We start from the raw sequence: 24,051 nt of genomic DNA, 5'->3' as shown, positions 1-24,051 counted from the left end.
ATCCCCTAATTCATATCACCTTCCTCAAACCATTCTTTATCTCTTTCTTTCTCACTTCCCCCAAACCTCCATCGGTGCCCACCGATTTTCCCGAAGAAATTGCCGCTCCATCGACTTTGTGATGCCATTCAAGTTTCTGAAAGTTGTCATCGTCAATCTCCTTCACATCAAACCACATCTTCTCGAGGTAGGTATATTTCACCATTTATCCAATCCCTCATCACAAAAACTTTGTAGAATATATCATATTTCATGATGCACTCAAGGTGTTCGTGAATATGTCAGAATGAGTTTTTTATGAGCAATACCTTGCAACACCCACTGCTTGCATCTCAACAGGACGGCTCCCTTGGCGCCCATATTCAAAACTTGGCATATAGCTAGTGCAACTTCTGTATTCCATGCGCTTAAAAGAAATGTACCAGCACAAGGAATGGTGATGCTCCACCCAAATTCACTGAGGATGAGATCTCATTTTCTGGAATCTTGGCAAGCCATAAATTAAAAAATGGCAAGATTCATTCCATCTCACAAAGAAGTGACACGTGCCACATCAATGACAACAATAGCACACACAAAGCATGGTTTTGTTGATCAACATCCCATTATTTCTAATGTGCTCCCATTTATTTCGCAGGAACATAGTTGGATAAATTGAGGATTTATCTCAAAGGCCAATGCAAGCAGTATCTTAAATACCAATGAATATGGAAATTACCTCTTGGGAATGCCGCCGGCCAATCCAAAATAATTTCCAAGCTTGGATGAATATCTTTGCAACTGATTGAGCATATATGTATGAAGTGTAATACACATTTGAAAAAAAATAAGTAGGCTAGGGACGGTAGGTGTACTTTTTTGCACTTGTTTGCCATGGTTTGGCAAGTGTCTTTTATGAGGTGTAGGGTTGGAAAAGTGGCTGATAGCCAAACTTTGTTTGTAAAATACATTGTTGTTCTGGTATATGTTGCTTGAGATATATTTGCAGGTGTTTACAATTTTGGCATATCACATTTACAAGGGAAACTCTGCCAAAATTTTTGTAAAAATCACTTAAAAATAACGGCTAACTAGCCTGTTTCCTTTAAGATTCTCACAACACGCTATCACCAATGCTCATTAATACCCATACTTTCCAAACACCATCAAAATATCGAAATATGTAATAAACGTACTCTACACGTCATCACTTCGGCTAACAAGACAACACATTATTCTCTTAAAAATACATCAGCTGCAAAGGATTCCATGAGCAAATTTTCTTTTTATTTATTCACAGATGCTCCATCACTATTTGCAAACAAATTCAGCAAGGAATGAACTTTTTAGCAAGGAATGGCTTAAAAGCCTATTCCTCTCATATTTACAGAAACTTCTTATAAGCCAATATGACAAAATTAACCAAAGTGGCCATCCAGCCTACTTTGTACAATACTTCCCATCTTTTCAATTTTTATAAACCACATGTCTCCGGCTGTCGATCTTTCATCCAAGCCGGAGCTAAGATGAAATCCTCATTTGTAACTTTTCTTCCTCACTACCTCTACGTTCCTCCTCAAATATTACTTTAGCTCCATCGATATCCCACAACTCCTGAGATTGTACTTCATTCACCAGCTGCTACAATGTGGCTTTCCATTCGGAAGTTGCAGCGACTTCCATCTCTTTTTTAGTGAACTTAGTCATCGACCTCCTCGATAATAGGTCGGACCATAGGTCTAGGAGAGACCATGGCAGTAGGTTTGAGAACCTTCTCAACTATTTCTTTAACCTTTTGAGTATCCATGTACACTGCTCCTGGTTGTCCATACATCTTGTAGTTACAAAACTTGATTGGACCAAATGCTCCATCATAATATCTAGCTTCCACGGCATTGGAATTCGATTGATACGGCTGTGAATCAGCCTGTATCACTTCCACTTCATCCTCTTTCCACATTAACAGTAACTGGTGGATAGATGATGGTACACAATGATTGGAGTGAATCCAATCCCTCCCTAACAACTCATGGAAGCTAGCACTGGAATGGACCACGAAAAAAGCTGACAGCGAGGATGAGACCTCACAGTAACATTTTCTAGCAACACTCCCAAAGTTTTTGTAGATTCCCCAGTAAAAGCTGCCACAGAGAATTCGGTAGATATCAAGTCTTCCACATTCTTCCCAAACTTCTTAAGGATTCTGTATGGCAAAATATTCACAGCAGACCCATTATCTATCAGCACCCTAGAAAACGGATTTCCATTCATGTGCGCTACAATGTAGAGTGATTTGATATGTTTCGTCATTTCATTGGTAGGTCGCTTCATTAACACTCTTTTCTCTTCATCGATAAGAATATCAATGCTTTCATTCAAAATATCAGTTTGGATAGGTTCTGTACCACTTTGACTTCCAGGGAATACATCGGATTCAAACACCCTTTTGCGTTTGAATTCCTCTGGCAACATTAATGAGCCAGTGGCACACTCAAACGAAACTAAAATCTGCCCCACTTTAAAAGTAGCTCTCTTGACAACATTACTGTCTTCCTCCGTTAACAAATCACCATCTTCCTCTTCTTTATCTTCAGTAGCCTTCCTCCCAAATTTTTTCTTCTCTCTTAGTGATTCCTCCACCTTAGATCTGCGCTCAGCAGCTTTTTCTCTCAACAAACGTCGTTTTTGGGTCCGAGAAAGCGGTTTTGGGAACTTTAAATGCTCCACCCGTTTCCATACACCATTGAGGATTGCTCTGGGAGGAATAACAAAACGAGATTTTCTTTCATATCTATTATCGGTGTCTAGAGGTGGTGGTCTCTGTATTAGCTTCTGGAATGACTGTCGGTCACTCCTTCCCTCGCCATTCATTGACCCATGAAATGAAACCTTTCCAAGGTGCTGGTTCTCCGGCCTTTTGGCCATGGATCCCCTACTGTACCTCATATTCCAACCACTATAATACATATCATTTCCACTGTGACAGCGGCATTTTCCATGAAAAGTTTCTGTCTTGTTCTCCTTTACCTCAAACATCATTTTCCGAGGCAGTGTGGCATACCATGTGAAAGCAGTGCTGGTCAAGGAATTGGGGAACAAACGTAACTTGAAATTAGGAAAGTTCTCCAAATTTGCCAATTCCCCACACTGAATTGTAAACCTGGCCACATGTTCCACGCTGCACTGACCATCTTCCCCGGAGTATAACGTGAAGTCTGGAATGCGGTATCCTCTTGGATAAGTGTTGTCACGATCCACAACATCAGAATACGGTTTATAGAATTCTGGTCGGTTGATTGGCCTCACTCCTGGGCCATACAACTCTTGAATAACATCACGTACCATCTCAAAATCCACCACTGGAGTTTGTCGTAACTGGTAAGGAGGATATATTGCCCCCCGAGTGTTATTCCCTGAACCTGGCGCTGAAAATCCACGCATTCCCCCATCACCATACATCACTGGATGTGAGTTAGGAGATGTCACAGAGAACATATTAGCAGCCATTTGTTTACTGTTATTGCAATTCTGGAATTTCAACCCCAACTCCTCGTCTTTTTTGTGCGGAGGAGTATATCTTCCTTCCTTGGCAGATTCAGGAATCAGTGCCTCCCCCAAGCGGCGACTTTCACCTGCTTGAGAAACTCCTAATCCTTGGCCTTGATCTTTCAGCGATTTAACATCAGTTTCTTGAAGTTTGTCATTCTCTGTAGTAACCACCTCGCCTTTTGCAGACTTTCTCCATTCCTTCATTTCTGCCACAAATTCCATCATGACAGTAGCGAAAGTCTGGTTCATTTCTCTGATATCACTGCGGATATTTTTCTCCATGGCCAACATAAAGTTCAGTGAAAGCCCATCACCACCAGAAACAACAGTTCCTTCCTTCATAGTCTCCTCTTCAAACTGGTGAACTAGCCTTTCCACCGTTCTTCCATCTGCATCAGTTTCCTGAAACTCTTCTTGTAAACGATGATCTTTCCCCAGTGATGGAGGAATTCTTTCACTCTTCTCAGTACGCTTTGGAGGCATTTGGTCCCACTGGGCGTGCCAACTTGTTTGTCACGAAATTTTGCGGGCGTGCCAGGCACGTGTTCGTGCCAAAATTGTTAAATAATCTGACTTCTATTCAAACGTTGTGAATCTCGATTCGATCGTTTGTTATAATTCCCTCGAAATGACTCCAAAAATAAGAACGTGAAACTAGGAAAATAATGAATTAAAGGAGGAATTCATAAGCAACATCAACATTAGTTATGTTTTTATAAATTCGAACGAAGTTTTTACAATAAACTTGAATGAACATGCTGAAATCTATGGAAATTGATTACTGGAAATAAAAATAGCGACAAAGGAAATGTGAGAATTTTTGCAGAGAAGTTGCTGTAGATTTTTTGTGTGTAGTTGTTGAGAGCCTTCTCTGATTCCTTCGTTCCCATTTTTGTACAACTCCCCTAAACGGTTTGGCCATTTTCCACGTCTATCCATTATGAGTCGTGGATCACCTCCTCCGTCATGGCCTTCAACTGACACTTTATGGGCTTGTTTATTGGGCCTTCTCATATTCTGCAGGCTTTTATATTGGATGGGTTTTCAAATATTTGGGCTAAACAGTATGATAACCGAGTCTTTGATCTTAATTAATAGAACGCAATGCTTGTCGTCAGACAGAAGTGATAACAGATGAGTTACATCAAACTCGTGGAAAAGAGACGGATAATCGTTTGATATTAATTAATTGTACTAAAAATTATCGTTTTGTGTATATTGTTGAAGCAACACTCACATATTAGACGTAATGAAGTAGGTCAAATTTGTACATCTCAATAATGTTCACAAAGCTGAACAAAGTTAATGAACATTGTATGAGAATTATATATATATATATGTGTGTGTGTGTGTGAAAGGAATATTTTATTTCTAATTAATCTTTGTATTTTATGTAAATAGAAAAATAAGAGTTTTGGATTTCTAGACTAATTTGACTTGATCGAATAATGAGACTTATTCCTAGATAATTTAATCTTGGTATTTATCCTACAAGATTTGTTTTTTGAATTTATCTCTAAGATATAATATCTTATATTTGAATAAAATCTTATTCCTAATAAACTCTTGTTTCCATGTTTGTAGGATTTTTTTAATGGAAAGATAATTAGGTCAAGATATGAATATCTATATATACGAAATACTGAGAGATCGAAGAACCGTGAGGGGATTTTTACGCAACTTCCGGAGTTTTTCTTTGAATATGTACAAAGTTTAGAGTTGAAGATTTTGTTGGATCAATTTATTTATATGGGCTTATATGTGAATAATTATGTGTTGTGGGTTGTCTATTAAGTTAAACCCAAAATAAAGTGATCAATTAATGTTTCGGATTATTGGGCTTTAATGTATCTAATGGGTTGTGGGCCTTTAATGTGTAGAGACATAAGTGTAATTTCTGTTTTTATGATGGGCTAAAACCGAAATATCAGAAGATATTGGTAAACTTTATCTATAAATAAGGGTCATGGTCCCCAGATCTCGCGTTGTTACTTTCACTATTCTCTCACCCATTAAGAAAATAGTTCTGAAGAGAAACTAAAGGATTCTCTCAAGTAAAGAGCGCCTAGATCTGGAAGATCAAGACACGTTCTAAACAATTCAGAATTATAGCTTCAGGTACGCTTCCGCTTAAGTTTTCAGTCAAATTCTTAATGATTTAACGTGATGGATTATGCGGTTTATGGGTTTTCTCCAACAAGTGGTATCAGAGCCATTCATGTTTGAATCATTGAGATTTGTTTAAAGTTTTTGGATACTTTTTGGATCCAGATCTGAAAAATAAAATTTTGTTTAAATTTTTTTTTTATTTGGCTTCAGATCTGGAAAATATATTGATATGTTTTCAGATCTGAAAATATTTTGATACGGTTTCAGATCTGAAAATTATTTTGGTTTAGATCTGAAAATTTTTTGATAAGGTTTCAGATCTGGAAAATATTTTGGTTGAAAACCAAATCTTTTAAAGTTTCGGTTTTGGTAAAAAGATTTGGTTGTAAAATGTAAAGATTTGGTATAATATTTCGATTTTCCTTCCAGTTTTTGTTCAACAAAATATTCAAGAGGAAAATCGAAAATTCGGATTTTTTTTATTTTTTATTTTTTCTAAAAAAAAAATACGGTTTCGGGTCGGGTCGTACGGAACAGGCCGACCCGACCCATACGGGTTCGGGCCAGATCTTACATACCGGGTCGACCCGACTCATACGGGTTCGGGTCGGGTTTTATGGACCGGGTTGGCCCGACCCGAACGAAAATTTCCGAAAAAAATTTAAAAAAAATAATTTTTTTTCGGTTCAGATTTATTCGGTTAAGGTTAAATTTTCATTAATTCAAAAAATAATAAGGTTATATGTATTTTTAAAATTGATTAATTGAAATAAAATGTCGCCAAAGTGACCTCTTTTATGGAAATTAATTTTATTTTGAAATACAAAAAGATTTTGGGTATATGTGATTTATATGAATATTGATCGGCCCAAAGGAAGGTTAATATTTAATATAATCACATATACAATTGTGGTGGTAAACATGTGATAGTTGTTCGGTTTTCATGTGAATAATAAATCGGCCCAAAGGAAGGTTGTTATTTGACATGATAGTTACTATCAGTGTTTGACTGCTGCACCAGGATATCACTTACAAGTTAATCTTTTGTCCAAAGATGAAACATTAATGGAGTGCTCGATATTCTGTTTATGGGGGTTTACATTATTTGAATCTATTGATTATTTTATTTGGATATTTGGTTGAGCATGTATGTTTTGTTTTTGTTCTATGTTCAGATTTGACTCCTGCAAATATTCATTCCAACATAAATTCTATTCCTATGTTAAATGACTCAAATTTTAAATCGTGGCAAGAGAATTTGTTGATAGTTCTCGGAGTCATGGATTTAGACCTTGCGATAAGGATTGACTCTCCTCCCGCCATTACGGATAAGAGTACCTCTGATGAAAAGAGGGAGTTTGAAAGGTGGGAGAGATCGAATCGCATGTGTATGATGATCATGAAGAGGGCCATTCCAGAAACATTCAGGGTCACAATGTCTAGCGACATTGCTACAGCTAAGGCTTTCCTTCAAGATCTCGAAAATAGGTTTGCTAAAAGTGAAAAGTCCGAAATTGGTACACTTTTGGCAAGCCTAGTTTCAATGAGGTATAAGGGTAAGGGCAACATCAGGGAGTAGATTATGGAAATGTCTCATCTTACTTCAAGGTTGAAAGCACTGAAGCTTGACCTCTCTGAGGACTTGCTGGTGCATCTGGTTTTGATATCTCTTCCTACTCAGTTTAACCAGATCAAGGTGAGCTATAACTGTCAGAAAGAGACTTGGTCTCTGAATGAACTCATCTCGCACTGTGTCCAGGAAGAGGACAGGTTGAAGCAAGACAAGACAAAAAGTGCTCATTATACATCTACCTCGAAGGATAAAGGAAAGAAAAGGAAGGATAAGGTTGCTGCGGATACACAGCCTCCGAAGAAACAACAGAAGAATCCTAGTGATTCTCAAAGTTCTGGTTGTTTTTTCTGTGGCAGTGATGGGCATATGAAGAAGCAATGCAGTAATTATCACGCTTGGCGTGCTAAGAAAGGTATGCTTCTGAATATGGTTTGTTCTGAGGTTAATTTAACTTCAGTGCCTAGACACACATGGTGGATAGATTCTGGTGCAACAACTCACATCAGTGTGTCCATGCAGGGTTGCCTGGATTGCCGAAAACCAAATGATGCTGAAAGATTCATCTATGTTGGTGACGGCAACAAAGTTGAAGTTGAGGCAATAGGAAAATTTAGATTATTGTTAAAGACTGGAATATATTTGGATCTTTATGAAACATTTGTTGTGCCGTCTTTTAGACGGAATTTGATTTCCATTTCTGCATTGGACAAATTTGGTTATTCTTGTTCTTTTGGAAATGGAATATTCAGTTTGTTTCTCGATTCAAAATTGGTTGGTTCTGGTTCTTTATCAGGATACGATAATCTTTATTCTTTGGATGTTATTGCTTCATTTAATGAATCCCTACAAACAAGTAGAGGCACTAAAAGAAAATTAACCAGTGAGAATTCAGCTGCGTTATGGCACAAAAGATTGGGTCATATCTCTGAAAAGAGAATAAGGAGACTTGTGTCAGACGAAATTCTCGAACCTTTAGATTACACAGATTTTAATAATTGTGTTAATTGTATAAAGGGAAAACAAACCAACAAAAGGAGATTTGAAGCCAATAGGTGTTCAGGCGTCTTAGAACTTATACATACTGATATTTGTGGACCATTCCCTTCGGCTTCTTGGAATGGTGAACAATATTTTATAACGTTCACAGACGATTTTTCAAGATATGGCTTCATTTATCTCATTCATGAAAAGGCACAGTCATTGGATGTGTTCAAAAACTATAAAGCTGAAGTTGAAAATCAACTTGGCTTAAAGATTAAAAGCGTTAGATCTGACCGTGGTGGTGAATACTATGATAGATATGACGGTTCAGGTGAACAACGTCCAGGACCTTTTGCTAGATTCCTAGAGGAATGCGGTATCGTCCCACAATACACTATGCCGGGTTCGCCCACTATGAATGGTGTTGCTGAAAGACGAAACAGAACGCTTAAGGACATGGTGAGGAGTATGATCAGTCATTCTATCTTACCAGAATCACTCTGGGGAGAAGCACTAAAGACCGCAACATATATCCTTAACAGGGTTCCAACTAAGGCAGCGACCAAAACCCCTTATGAACTTTGGACGGGTAAAAAGCCCAGTCTTAAGCATCTGCACGTTTGGGGATGTCCAGCTGAGGCAAGGCCTTACAAGCCTAATGAAAAGAAACTGGACTCAAGGACGGTTAGTTGTTATTTTATTGGATACTCTGAAAGATCCAGGGGTACAAGTTTTATGATCCCACAAGTAAGTCGATTTTTGAGTCGGGAAATGCCCGGTTCTTTGAGGATGTTGAGTTTGCGGGGGGAGATAAAGTCAGGGATATTGTCTTTGAAGAGGAATATGTAAATATTCCCACAGGTGTCTTGGACATTGATCAGGATCATATTCCTCACTTTGACCAAGACACAATAGATGAAGACAATATTAGAGATCCTCTCATTCCAGATGAACAAACTCAAGCACCTCCAGAACCTATGCCATTAAGGAGATCCACTAGAGAGCGGAGAAATGCAGTGCCAGATGATTACATTGTATTTCTTCAAGAACATGAGGCAGACATTGGATTGATGGAGGATGATCCTATTAACTTCCGTCAAGCCATGGAAAGTTTTAACTCTCAAAAGTGGAATGATGCCATGAATGAAGAGATAAAGTCCATGAAGGATAATGACGTATGGGATCTTGTCCCATTGCCTAAAGGTACGAAGCCCATTGGTTGCAAATGGATATTTAAAACCAAGAGGATTCGAAAGGCAATGTGGAAAGATATAAGGCTCGTCTTGTCGCTAAAGGCTTTACACAGAAAGAAGGTATTGATTATAAAGAGACTTTCTCTCCGGTTTCTTCGAAAGACTCTTTAAGGATTATAATGGCTTTGGTGGCACATTTCGATCTTGAGCTTCATCAGATGGATGTAAAGACTGCGTTTCTAAATGGTGACATTGATGAAACGATTTATATGGTGCAACCAGAAAATTTTGTGTCCAAAGACACAAATAATATGGTTTGCAAATTAAAGAAATCCATCTATGGGCTCAAGCAAGCATCTCGACAATGGTATTTCAAATTTCATCAAGTGATCATCTCGTTTGGTTTTGAGATGAATTTGGTCGATGATTGTGTGTACCATAAGTTCAGTGGGAGTAAGCATATTTTTCTGGTTTTATATGTTGATGACATTCTGCTCGCTAGCAACGATATAGAGTTGTTGCATGAAACCAAGAGATTTCTAGCTAAGAATTTTGAGATGAAAGATCTTGGTGATGCATCTTTTGTACTGGGTATTCAGATACATCGGGATCGTTCTCAGGGTATTCTTGGATTATCTCAGAAAGGCTATATCGAGAAAGTTCTCAAGCGATATGGGATGCAAGATTGTAAACCAACAGATACCCCTGTGGCTAAGGGAGACAAATTTAGTCTCAAACAATGCCCAAAGAATGATTTTGAGGAAAATGAAATGCAGAAGGTTCCCTATGCATCTGCAGTGGGGAGTCTGATGTATGCTCAGATTTGTACACGTCCAGATATTGCGTACGTGACAGGAATTTTGGGACGATATTTAAGTAATCCAGGAGTGGAACATTGGAAAGCAGTCAAAAGGGTTTTACGGTACTTACAGAGAACAAAAGATTACATGCTCATATATCGGAGGTTGGATCAGCTTGAGATCATTGGGTATACTGACTCCGATTTTGCTGGATGCCAAGATAGTATGAAATCTACATCGGGCTACATCTATCTCCTTGCTGGAGGTGCCATTTCCTGGAAGAGTGCTAAACAGTCACTTATAGCCTCTTCCACCATGGCAGCTGAGTTTGTAGCATGTTATGAGGCATCCAATCATGGAATATGGCTGCAAAATTTTGTCACAAGACTGCGCATTGTTGATGGCATTGAAAAGCCACTAAGATTACATTGTGACAATCAATCAGCAGTTATGTATTCCAATAACAACAGGAGCTCGACGAAGTCAAAACACATTGACATCAAGTTTTTGGTTGTAAAAGAAAGAATTCAGAGTGGAAAGTTATCTATTGAGCATATCGGTACAAACTCCATGGTTGCGGATCCGCTTACTAAGGGACTACCACCCAAACAGTTTCATGAGCACACTGCTAGTATGAGTGTTATGTCAATTGAGGAAATTCAGTTTTAGTGGGAGTTTGTTATTTTAAATGCTTTTTCAGTTGTAGACATTTTCAGTTACAGTTATGTAAATTTATTTTCTGCATAAATAAATTTCAAGTTAAGTCACACTCTGATTATGATTTAAAGTTTGATCTCAATAAAGTTAAAGGGAGGACCAGTTGGAAATAGGCATGTTACGGTCACATTGCATGAAATTTCCATGCTACACATCCACTTCATGATCCATGTCATTCAGTTGTGTTGGCATATGTGACCATTGATGGGTCTAGTTACCTTGAGTGTAGCGAAGACTGCTTGGATCCTATGTTGATGTAATTGATGGACCGGATTGGTTATAAATACATTTCGGAATGACAACAATTTTGAGCTCATAAGGTTATTTTCACAAACATAATTATAAAGTTGCACATATAGCCCAAGTGGGAGATTGTTGGATCAATTTATTTATATGGGCTTATATGTGAATAATTATGTGTTGTGGGTTGTCTATTAAGTTAAACCCAAAATAAAGTGATCAATTAATGTTTCGGATTATTGGGCTTTAATGTATCTAATGAGTTGTGGGCCTTTAATGTGTAGAGACATAAGTGTAATTTCTGTTTTTATGATGGGCTAAAACAGAAATATCAGAAGATATTGGTAAACTTTATCTATAAATAAGGGTCATGGTCCCCAGATCTCGCGTTGTTACTTTCACTATTCTCTCACCCATTAAGAAAATAGTTCTGAAGAGAAACTAAAGGATTCTCTCAAGGAAAGAGCGCGTAGATCTGGAAGATCAAGACACGTTCTAAACAATTCAGAATTATGGCTTCAGGTACGCTTCCGCTTAAGTTTTCAGTCAAATTCTTAATGATTTAACGTGATGGATTATGCGGTTTATGGGTTTTCCCCAACAGATTTTTCTTGTTGAAAGACTTTGCGTGATTGATTCACGTGTATGTCGTATTGCTGATTGGTGTTGAGGAAAGGTGAAGAACAACTCTGACGCAGAGTGTTGATTGAAAAGTGTTCTTCAATTATTTGTTTTAATCAACTTCGATTTATGTATATAGTTTTTAGTTTTGTTTATTTTGATGCATTTTAATTCTTTGGAGTGTCAGTGAATTTGATTTTGTTATTTTCACTGATATTGTATTGTGTAAAAAATTTACATATTTTTCTAATGGATTTTTGCCACGAGGCGTCGCACAAGTATTCGTACTCATGCATAATCTAAAAAAGTTATACTTGCGTGTCAATATTAATTTTCCCTGCATGTTGTGCACTCGTGTTGACAACACCAGAGCACAACAATAACTTTTGGTACACATAACATATTAATTTTCCGTACGTTTATGATAAACAACAACCTTTCAATATATAGAACTTACATTATCTTATGTCATAAGATATGGTGAAGAGTTGAATTTTCCAGGTTCATGATTTGTTAAACCATCTATACTATTTTTTATATACAATAATTGTTATATTTATTTTACAACAATAAAGTCCACTGTATTTTTAATATTAATCATCTAGAAGTTTTGGTCACAAATGTTTTAAAATTTTTGACAAAAGTAAAAATAACTTCATCGAGTCAATGTTTGAGACAAATACTCAGAGATAAGAAATCTGATGGATGAACGCTCAATTTGGTATGGAAACTTTGATAGAATAAAATTGACTTTGACATGAAACAATTACAAATAAAGAAAATTTTGAAGGACAGAAAGTGGAAAGTGAACCGACAAACCATTAAGGCCTTAAAAATATTCGGTCCCATTTTCTTCCTCCATTCCTGCAAAATGCTCTCTTTAGTCAAAAGCTCCCCGATATCCATCTCCTTTTCACAAATTTCAACTCCATCCCATTAATTTAATCAAAATTAAACAACATTATCTGATAGTATAATCCTCCCCATATAAATTAATAAACTCACAACTTTTGTACACAATAATTAAATATTTTTTGAATGAGTGAGTCTCATATGAGACCGTCTCACGGGTCATAATCCATGAGACATGTCAACCCTACCCATATTCACAATAAAAATTAATACTCTTAGCATAAAAAGTAGGCAAAAACTTGTGTGAGACGATCTCACGGGTTGAATTTGTGAGACGGATCTCTTATTTGGGTCATCCATGAAAAAGTATAACTTTTTATGCTAAGAGTATTACTTTTTATTGTGAATATGAGTAGGGTTGACATGTCTCAAAGATTAATATCCGTGAGACGGTCTCACATGAGACCCACTCTAAAAAGTAGTACTTTTTAATGGGTGATCTAAATAAGAGATCCGTCTCACAAATACGACCCATGAGACCGTCTCACATAAGTTTTTGCCTTTTTGAATTTATAACAGTAATGGTGATATTGCAGTCTTTCTTTTTATGCCATTTTCTTTCGGTCTTAAATTTGTAAAGTTATGTTAATACAACACCTTTAATGGAAGGATGATTTGGGAAAATATTTATTCCAAAATCAAGTTTCGAAAAAGTTACTTGAAAAATAATTAAATATAAATGTTTGTTCAATAATATTTGCAAAATTTCTGACAAGATTTTGAGTTGGCAACTGAATGTAACAAATTCATACAAACTAATAATGAGTGGGTATCATGTGACACCGTCTTAAAGATCTTAATCTGTGAGACGAGTCAACCTTATCTATATTCACAATAAAAAGTAATATTCTTTGCATAAAAAGTAATATTTTTCATAGATGACCTAAATAAGACTAGATTCGTTTCACACATACGACCCGTGAAACCGTTTCACACAAATTTTTGTCCTAAATAATATTTAACTCAAATTTTTGAGTCATTATCTTGTTGATTTATGTATGATTTACGTTGTCATACAAAAGTCAAGTGGTGTCTTACATAATAAGAAATGCGTGCCAAATTCAAAAATAAAATAGCATCGGCAAAGTTCCAATAATGTTAATCTCGATAAAGTCAGGACGAACTTCCTACCCCACCAACACGAGAAATTAGGAAAAAAAAAAGGGAGGTGGAAAAAAGAAAAAGAAAGACGCACACATATCATCACCATTTTTTCTCGATCATTTCAATGAAAAATGGCTTCAAGACAGCCTTCACCACTTGATTCGAAACCGAAAACAAGCATAATTTTCCTTGCAACCACAATATCTGCATCTCCTTTGATTATCTTTGTTATTCTGTATCTTCTTCACCGTTTCTGGTACTCTCTGGTGCACAGGTCCCGCACCAGCCCATATGATTCCACCGAGCCACTGAACAAGCTTCAAAGATTCACTTACAGAGAGCTCAAGAATGCAACCAACAATTTCAGTGAGTCCAATACAATAGGCAGAGGAGGTTCCGGCACTGTTTTTAGAGGTATTCTAAAGGATGGTAAATTGGTGGCTGTGAAACTTCTTGACTCAGCTTCATTACAGTGTGAGCAAGAATTCCAGAATGAGTTGAAGATTCTTGGTGGGCTAAAGTCTTCTTTTCTTGTTTGTTTATTGGGTTTTTGTGTAGAAAAAGAGAAGAGACTTGTGGTTTATGAGTACATGCCTAGCAAGAGTTTGCAAGAATCTTTATTTGTTGAGTCTGATAATTTGTGCTTGAATTGGACCAGGAGGTTTTCCATTATTCTAGATGTTACAAAGGCATTAGCTTTCTTGCATCTTGAGTGTGAACCAGCTGTGATCCATGGTGATGTGAAGCCAAGCAATGTGTTGCTTGATGCTGAGTTCAGAGCCAAGCTGTCGGATTTCGGGTTGTCGAGAGTGAAGCTCGAGGGTGAATTTGGGGTAGATTTGTTTAGCCAGGACTTGGGGAAAAGTCAAGAGTTGTGGAAGAGTCAAGAGCTTTCGGAAAACTGGAATGCCGGTGGTTTAGTTGGAGAGAATGGGATTCATGAAAATGAGGAGGTAGATTTTGCTTTGGCTTTGCAAGCGACTTCTTCTTTGAAAACTAGTTGCAAGATTAATCATATCGATAGTAGATGTTGTAATATGAAGGGAAAAGAGTTGTTGAGTGATGATAATGGTGGGGAGGATTGTGATAAGTTTATGCCTTATGATTGTGATTTATGTGATATGGATCATTGCAAAGATAATAGTAATGATAACGTTTTCGTTGGCGCGAAACAATGGGGAAAAGACTGGTGGTGGAGACAAGATGGGAGTGGTGAACTATGTAGCAAAGATTATGTGAATGAGTGGATTGGGACTCAAATCTGTTCTTCACCGAATCCCCATTGGGATGAAGAAATGGGGGTATCCACGGAGCAAGCCAACTTGGATAACTGCAAAACGAAAGGTAAATTCGACGAAGCAATTGGGAAACCTGTAAGAGAACATGGGATTGAGTATCCTAATACAGTAATGGAGAATGGTGTACGAAAGGGAACCGAAATATCTCAGCCTGTGTGTACTAAGAAGCATCGGGCTATGCACGAATGGTGGAAAGAAGAGAGTTTAGATGAACTCGATAACAAGAACCGTGACCCAAAAAAGAGCCAAGTATGGAGAAAAAAATGGTTCAGAGTACCACATTTTGGTTTAGGGAAAAGCTTTCACTTCAGGAGGAGGAAGAACAAAATGGGACACAAAGAGTGTAAACTTGTTAACAAGAACGTGGAGTTTAGTTTCAGTGAAGGGTAGGAGGAAAAAGAAAGTGCGTTCCACGGGGAGCGACATGTGGAGTGGCGATCTTTTCAGTCGAGAGTTAAGTAGCACAACGAGCATGAGAGGGACACTATGTTATGTAGCACCAGAATGCAGTGGCTCATGTGGATACTTAATGGAGAAAGCTGATATATACAGCCTAGGTGTACTGATTCTAGTCATTGTATCGGGTAGAAGACCGTTGCACGTGCTTTCGTCCCCAATGAGACCTGAGAAAGCAAACTTAGTGAGCTGGTCTCGGCTCCTGGCTCGATCCGGAAGCCTGCTAGAACTCGTGGATGAACGGCTCAATAGCGAGTACAATAAAGAACAGGCAAGCTTGTGTGTTAACTTGGCACTTTCTTGCATACAGAAGACGCCGGAGCTGAGACCGGATATTGGTGACATTGTGAAGATATTGAACGGTGAAATGGAGCTTTTACCACTTCCATTGGAGTTCTCCCCTTCTCCTACTTCAAGAAGAAGGCTCAGGTGAACTGAAGATAACTAGTTATTGCAGCTGACTTGGGATGATAATTTGCTCTATTTTGTTTGAATTGTGAATAAATCTAGTTTAATTTTTTTGTAAGTTAATTGATGATTTTTTTTTTTGTTTAGAGTTGGTATTTTGTGAGGCGGTCTTACGAATCTTTATTAGTGAGACCGGTCAACCCTACCGATGATCACAATAAAAAGTAATATTCTTAACATAAAAAGTAATATTTTTTCATGTATGAACCAAATAAGAAATCCGTCTAACAAAGTACGACATGTGAGACCGTCTCACACAAGTTTTGTCTTTTGTGTATAATCTTCAAAATATTTAAGAATGTTCTACATTGAGTTGGACTAAACCAAGGTTCTAAAAAACGTGAAACGTCCCGAAGCGCGGATGCCGAGCTCCAAGCTTTTCAAGCTTAAGCGAGATTAAAAAAGACTTAAGCGTGAAAAAGTGTTTTTTATTTTTAGTGTAATTGTATTATCTCGAACCAATAAATAGATAAAATAATACATAAATATGATAAAAATACTAAATATTTGTTAAATCATTATCAGACATGCTTAATCATAACATAATTAAAATTAAAAAATAAACATCTAAATCATAAACCTAATTTATTATTTTAAAATAAAAATACATACCTTCAAAATAAAAAATTTAAAAATAAATAGATGTGATTAATTGTGCTTAAGCACACTTAACTACGCTAAATTCGATCAAACTACATTTTAACTGTTTTTTCCGCTTTTCTCCGAAGCGGGGCGTTTTGTCGAGTTTCAAGCTTAAGCGCTCTTAAGTAGAGTTTAAGCGAATTTTTTTAGAACACTGGACTAAACTATTGTGTCTTTTCGAGTTTTTCAAATATGATTAATGGGTCATAAGGTGTTATAAACATAGTCAACTTGCATATGTAATAATGTAACATAACGAGGATTTAATGCTTTCATTATTTTTTATTCGTAACAAGCAAATATTCTTTGTTTGACATTGCTCACATTTTATTTATTTAAATTAGTCTCACTTTCATATCTTATTTAAAGATGAATATTTCAATCCAATTTTTTCTTTTACATATTAAATTAATATATTTTGTTTCTTTAATTTAATGGGAAAAAGGCTTTATAACATATGCAATGAATGAAATGATTAACTAATATCTCACTCAGTGCGAGCATGAACGCTTAAATAATTATCTTAAAATTATTGATATAATGAATATATTTAATTGTTATATAATTTTATTATATTGTTTGAGATTATGTTCAAATTCGGACCGTTATTTTGTTGTCAAATTAAAGTATTTATCATTGTATTTCGAAATACTGATAAAAAAATTAAAATATATTAAAAAATCATATTATTTGTCTATTAAAATATTAAAGAATAATTAAATATTTTTAAAAATGAAAATTTTGATTTAAAATTTTAATTATTTTTGAACATTTAAAAAATATTTATATTAAAGTTCTAATTAAATATAATAATAATAATAATAATAATAATAATAATAATAATAATAATAATAATAATAATAATAATAATAATTGTCACGTGCTTGTAGAGCGATCGAACCTTGGTGCTTGAGCTGTTGTGCGATTTAAAAGATTTGAGTTGCACCATTACGATCAGCTATAGCTTTTGGTTAAACGACAAGCGCTCGGTTCTACAATTGATATATGATCCAAGGTCAAGGGTTTGATTCCCATTGATTGCAAGGTTACAATTATTGGGAGGAATATTGTTGGGTGCAAAAATTGTCCCTGCTTGGTAGAGCTATCGAACCGTGGTACTTGAGCTGTTATGTGGTTTAAAAGATTTGAGTTTTGCCATTACCACAAAGCTTTTGGTAAAATGACAAGCGCTCGGTCCTACAAATAATAATAATAATATATGAATAATTAATGTAAAAAAATTCTTGACGACATTATTCACTAAAAATTGAAAAACCTAATATTATATATATATGAAAAATTTATAGTTTATTTATTATTTTAGAGTATGAAGAACAAAATATGTAAATAACACAAAACTCAAAACTGAACCGAAATTAAATGAAATAATGCGATCAATGCAAATATTTAAAAATTGTTATTTACACTCGACTTTTTTAGAAAAAAGGTATACGTTATTTTTATTTCTTTACTTTAAAAAACATAATATGCCCTCAAATGATTTTTTAAAATATTGATATAATCATACAATATCTTTATATATTTTTCTTTTATTAAATATGAACAAAATATTAAAACTAATTCATAAAAACTTATATTAGATCATCTCATAAGTTAGTTTGTGATACACCTCTTCTACTCAATCCGATTCTTGAAAAAATATTTTTTTTGTCAAAATTATTATTTTTCACTCAAGATATTGATTGAGTCTACTCGTCCCATAGATATAGATTTATGATATCGTCTCACGGAAGAATTACTCAAACTAATTTAGATAAATTTATTCTTTCCTACCTCTAGTAAATTTTCATAAATATGTTGACAAATAGTTCAATTAGACTATTGATTTCTAATATTTTTTAAGTATCATAACACATTATTAAATAGTAATATTGTTAGATATTATTTTTTCTTAACAAATATGTTGTAGCAAATTTCAAGATATTTTCTTCTTTTCAAATAACTATTTTATTTTATTTATAATATTTATTAATTTAATAAATTACAAAAAGAATTGTATAGGTTTGTATAGTTCGTAATTATTGTGTTTGTCGTTGTAGATTTTAAGTTTCTTGAATAAATTTGTCTTTAGTAAAACAAAAAATATTTGTACTATTATATTTTAATATAAATTATTATTTTAATTACATATATAATTTTTTTTGTTTAATACTATTTAAAAATCAATATATTTAAATAAGTATATGAGAAACAATGAGGAATCTTATTATTTTTTAAAAATAGTTATTTAATAGTATTGAAAATCGGAATATTATTAAATATAATACTAATTCACTTTTATTTATTTTTTTAGTTGAAATTTTTGGCGAGAACATACCATGTACATCAACATGTCTAGCCTTTTTTTCGTTAATATTAAATATTAATTTCAATTTTTAATATTAAAATATAAAAAATATTTAAATTTAATTTTTAGCTCAAAATTTGAATTCAAAAATCTCAAACTAACCAAAAATATACTCTTCAAATCGTGTGTTTTAAAAAGTAAAAATATTGCAAACCATCTGTCATTTTGGCCCAAATTAAACTTCAGGCTCGTTTAACTTTTATTTTGGGCCGACTGGCCTGGACCAAACCGTTTAGCAGAACAATCCGACGTCGTAACGGGTTTTGAGCTGAAATGGAAAGCTTGCAAGCGGAGAAGACGGGTTTAACGAGAATAGCAGCAAGAATGAGCAGTGATTCGAAGAAACCCGGCAGTGGAGCCGGTGCGGCGGCTGGAGGAGGAGGGGGATTTGGCGCTAGATTGAATCACTATCTATACAGCGGTGAGAAGAAGCATGTGGCGGCTGGCATCGCTATCATTGGAGTCCTCTTTGGTATCCCATGGTACCTCAAGAATCGAGGTTTTTTTTTCCTATTCTTTTGGAATTTCCTATGTGATTCTTTATTATTTCACCCGATATTGGAAATGGCGTTAATTTGGCTAGTTGATTTCAATAAATTCGTAGCTTCTGTCTGTAATGGTACTCTTATCTTCGATGATTGATGATTTGATTCAATATTTTTCACGGTAATCCATGGCGGATTCTATATTATCTGTGTGGAGTGGGGAGCGTAGACTGTTGAAAAACTTGATGTGAAAGGATCGTGTGGTTCAGTAGTCCATTGGAAATTACTGGGGTTCTATTGCATTTGTGTTTTAAACAATTTGAATTCGAGGAAGGATGTGATTGATGATCAAATTATGAGTCTTCAGGTTAAGGAATTTCAAATTCCATAATTGTTTTTTTTTAGTGATTTAAATAATGGTTTTTCATTATACAGAAGAACTGGTGACTGTAAATGTTTATACTTTGTTTTTAATTCATGGAGTAACCGATCATACCAAAAAGACTTAACAATAGAGGCCAAGGGGAATTAGAAAAACTATAGCCTCATGTGTTCTTCTAGGATTTCACATGTTTTGCAATGTATTTATGTAGACGTCCCAAAGAAAATGGTTGACTTAGCTGTTATAGAACAAGCATTACTCAAAATGCTGAAAGTTTGGAAGATCTAGATACAAGCTACAAGATATCGTCTCTTAGCCTCCATATATCAAGGAAATGAGGTGATATTAGCTTGGTTGAGCTATTGAACTTACAGAAAATCAGAAATTCCTTCAAGTTAAACTTCTTGTTGATGAGAATCAGACTTGCTTGGTTGCACTGTGGTTTTTTTTCACCTTTGGTTGGATATCTTGCCAATTCTCCTTACATAGTCACATGCGATGGGGAAAATGGAGATGTCTAGCCTTTTTTTTGTTGCGATCATTATCTTCATGGGTGTTTTTTTTTTAAAAATTTCTGCATTATCTAACTTCTACACTTGAGAATTTAACTGTCTTTGATCTCTAATATTTTTATTTCTGATTAAAAGGACTGCCACTTAACAGAAATTAATAGCTAAACAAGGCTTGGCATCATTACTTGGTATTAAATATCACATTAAAATCAGTTGAAACGATGATTCAAGCTTCTTGGTTAAAGGACATTATGAAACATCAACACAGAACAAATCTTGGTTATAACTTAGTTTTAATTTCCATTCTTGGTATTGAGGATCCATCAATTTGTTTGAATATTGTCGTAGCTGTGATAAAAATAAAATAAAATAAGTTGCTTGTTAGCCCTTATGCACAAGCAAGAACTAAATAAAAGATATGGAAGTCAATCGTAAATGAATTGCTTTACTGTGTTTTACTAATTGGAACTTTTGATCACGTGGCTCGAATTTCTCATCTCTGTATATGCTATTTTTTTTCCTTTTGAATGTGAAATGTGTTTGAAATGAGCATCAGCTAAATGTAAGATGCTTATTTGCTTATAGGCTCGAAGCATCAATCTCATCAAGATTACATGGAAAAGGCCGATAAAGCTAGAAGTGAAAGACTTTCTGCTGGTTCGTCCACAGCCAGGTGAAAACGAGTCGAATCTCTTCCTTAACTCCCTTTTTGCAGTCTCTTTCAAATGGCAGCATTCTACGTCTCTTTTACTTATATTTTGACATTCTTCGATGATTTCTAAAAGGAACTCATGAAGTCCTATGGTCATGGTTGTGAGTGATGGATTGTGAATTATGTATTCACTTAGTGGTAGTTTATGTCGGCATTTTCGATTTTAAGACCAATGTGCATTGCCTATGATGAATTATGTGGAGAATATCGATTGATATCAAAATTTATGACAGAAAACAAGCGAATCAGTCCTGTAATTGATGAATCAATTGAGGTTCTATAAAATTGAGCATAAGTTTTAGCAAAAAATTAAATAAACTAGCTCCAAATGCACCATTGAAATACTTGGAAAAAATTAATCTGAAGTCAACAAATCGATTGGAATTTTATGTAAGGGAATTAACTGGATAATATTTTGGCAAAAATAAATTCGCCTCGATCACTTTACGAGCACTAATGTAAATTTTTTCGTTCTTATTTTCTAAATACCTTAATTGAAATATGTTACACCTGTAATTAACATCCAATTAAATTCAATAACTTTTCTTTAGATCAAATTAAATATACTTTTTGGCTCTAATACGGAAGTTATTTTAAGCCACTTGGCTCGCATGCGCCATAATATGATGTGTCCAAGATTATCCCATCAAATAAAATTAAAAACTAAACGACAATAATATAGATATTTATTACAAAATGTTTTTTTTTAAAAAAAATTATAATATCATTTGATAGTAGTAGGGGTGTTTATCGGTCGATTCGGTTTTTGGTTTTTTATTTCGGTTTTTTTGGTTTTCGGTTTTAGAAATATATAATCCGAATCCGAACCATTTTTTTTCGGTTCGGTTCAGTTCGGTTTTCTACCAAAATGGTTATTTCGGCCGGTTATTTCGGTATTGGTATAATTATTTAAATTGATAATATAAATATATTGTAAAATATAATATATTAACTTTTTATATGTTTTCTTAGTAAAATATTTAAATAGAAGGTCTAAATTAATTAAACAAACAACAATCAACTAAAAATTGTTCAAAATGGTTTTTAATTCACTAAATATCATATCAAAATATATAATATAAATAAAAATATAAAAAAATTATTAATTTAATGAAATTTCGGTTTTGACATATATAATCCAAAACCGAACCAAATAAACTTCGGTTTTAATATTTATATCTGAATTACAAAATTCGGCTTTCGGTTCAGTTTGGTGTTCGGTTTTTTCGGTTTGGATTTTCGATTTTTTCGGTTTTATCCGAAGTTTGAACACCCCTAGATGATATGTTGGTTTTTGTTTTGTCTTTTTTAACCCAAAAAAAATATATATATAAATAAAAAAACCTTTAGTGTTGATGAGTCCCGTCATCCATTCATAAAAAAGCTAAATAGCTAAAAATGGGTGGTGATCTCACCACATTCAGAGCGTCATCAATTTTGTTTGTGTTAAATTGAGATTGATCTCTAAGTATAGATAGAAGTTATGATTTAGTTTTCGTGTCAAAAAAATTTAGTTTTAACTATTTGATCCGACATGTTTTTCATTTCATTTCTCTGAATTAAATATTCAAATATTATATTACATATACCCAATTTAAATTGACTGATATTCAATTTAACTCACTTTGTACATGAAATGAATACATTTTGTATTTTTTTCATCCATATTGGTCCAAAAAAGTATCAATATTTCATACCTAAAAATTAAAATTATACACTTAATTTAATGCGGTTGATACTTATATTTGTACATTGCCCAATAATCTCAATGATTTATATTTATTGTTTTAGTTTTCATGTCTTATATATGACATAAATAGTATACTCAATTAAAATGTATTGATACATTAAACTCATAAATTTATATCATATTTTCAAATATCTATTTGAACTAAAAAAATATCATGAAATTAAAATGATAAAAACACATTGGACTAGTGAGCCAACCTAAATTGGGGAAGTTGTTGAAAAATCACCAATCAAAACATTTCTTTGAGTTCACTCACTACCTACAAAATTGTGGTACTATGTCATACAAAATGTGGTATATTTCATGTGGAAATGTGGTACTAAAAAAGTATACAGTGACTGAACAACAAAAAAATCGACGACTGGGACTGAAGGCCAATTTTCCAACCTAAATTTTCTGACATGATGATTGTATCTGTCAATAGTCAAAACTGAGTGGAGAAATAAATACAAAAAGTTGGTCTAAGTTGACATGAAATCCCCCCTTGCGACTTAGTCGTGTGTTGCCTACTTGACTTTGTTTGCGATTCACGTTAATGCATATTTACTAACTAGAACCACAATTGTTTGATCAATTCAAATCATACACCTTTTTTCCATAAAAAAATGTTGTACTATTCTGACTCTTTAAAATAGATCGACGAACATTTATGATAAGATATGATCCATTATAAAACAAAATCTTTCATCTCGTATAAAAAAAACTACACCGAAAGTTCTATTCTCGACGTATGATATGATAAATATTCCATATAGTAAGTAGTTTTAAATGTATATATCTATCATTAATTTGTAATATTCTGACTCGTGGAATAGGAAACAATTTAGTTTAAAGATGCTATTTCCACCCGGGGTTGGTGCAATGAAAACCACATTAGACTTGGTGAGAAAATGGATAAGTGTGTAATTTACATTGCCACACGTTAGAGTTGGTGAACTGTGAATATGTTTGGACTGTTGCCACTCACCAACTTTGTCAACCAAAGTCAAATATTCCCAATTTTCTAAATTAAAATTTAGATATGAAAGAAATATTATTTATTGTCCCATTATTATTATTGTTATTAGTTTAATTACTACTCGTCTTTGTTGGGTTATCCAAGAAAAGAAATGCTGTTTTTTTTATTGGAACAAATTGAAATTTATAAATCTGTTATCATTTTTTATAATTAAATTCATTTTATAGGTTGATTAATATTGA

General features: G+C 34.4%; 2 protein-coding genes across 2 annotated transcripts; both read left to right on the top strand.

Moving 5' to 3' along the window:
• Positions 1 to 13,814: 13,814 nt before the first annotated feature.
• Positions 13,815 to 16,141, top strand: LOC140803426 (putative receptor-like protein kinase At1g80870). The gene is given in 2 exon segments (XM_073159304.1): positions 13,815 to 15,462; positions 15,464 to 16,141. Coding segments are annotated over 2 exon segments (2,055 nt in total). The 5' UTR covers positions 13,815 to 13,909; the 3' UTR covers positions 15,966 to 16,141.
• A 3,112-nt stretch (positions 16,142 to 19,253) lies between these two features.
• LOC140803942 (uncharacterized) lies at positions 19,254 to 21,276 on the top strand. The gene is made up of 2 exons (XM_073159785.1): positions 19,254 to 19,509; positions 20,975 to 21,276. Exons 1-2 carry the CDS (start codon positions 19,284 to 19,286, stop codon positions 21,064 to 21,066), a joined length of 318 nt encoding a protein of 105 aa, XP_073015886.1. The 5' UTR covers positions 19,254 to 19,283; the 3' UTR covers positions 21,067 to 21,276.
• Positions 21,277 to 24,051: the final 2,775 nt, after the last annotated feature.

Source organism: Primulina eburnea, chromosome 10 (genome assembly GCF_022965805.1).
Source record: "Primulina eburnea isolate SZY01 chromosome 10, ASM2296580v1, whole genome shotgun sequence".
NCBI classification, from domain to species: domain Eukaryota; kingdom Viridiplantae; phylum Streptophyta; class Magnoliopsida; order Lamiales; family Gesneriaceae; genus Primulina; species Primulina eburnea.
The sequence above is the reverse complement of the archived record's forward strand: the minus strand, read 5'-3'. Positions and strand labels throughout refer to the sequence as shown.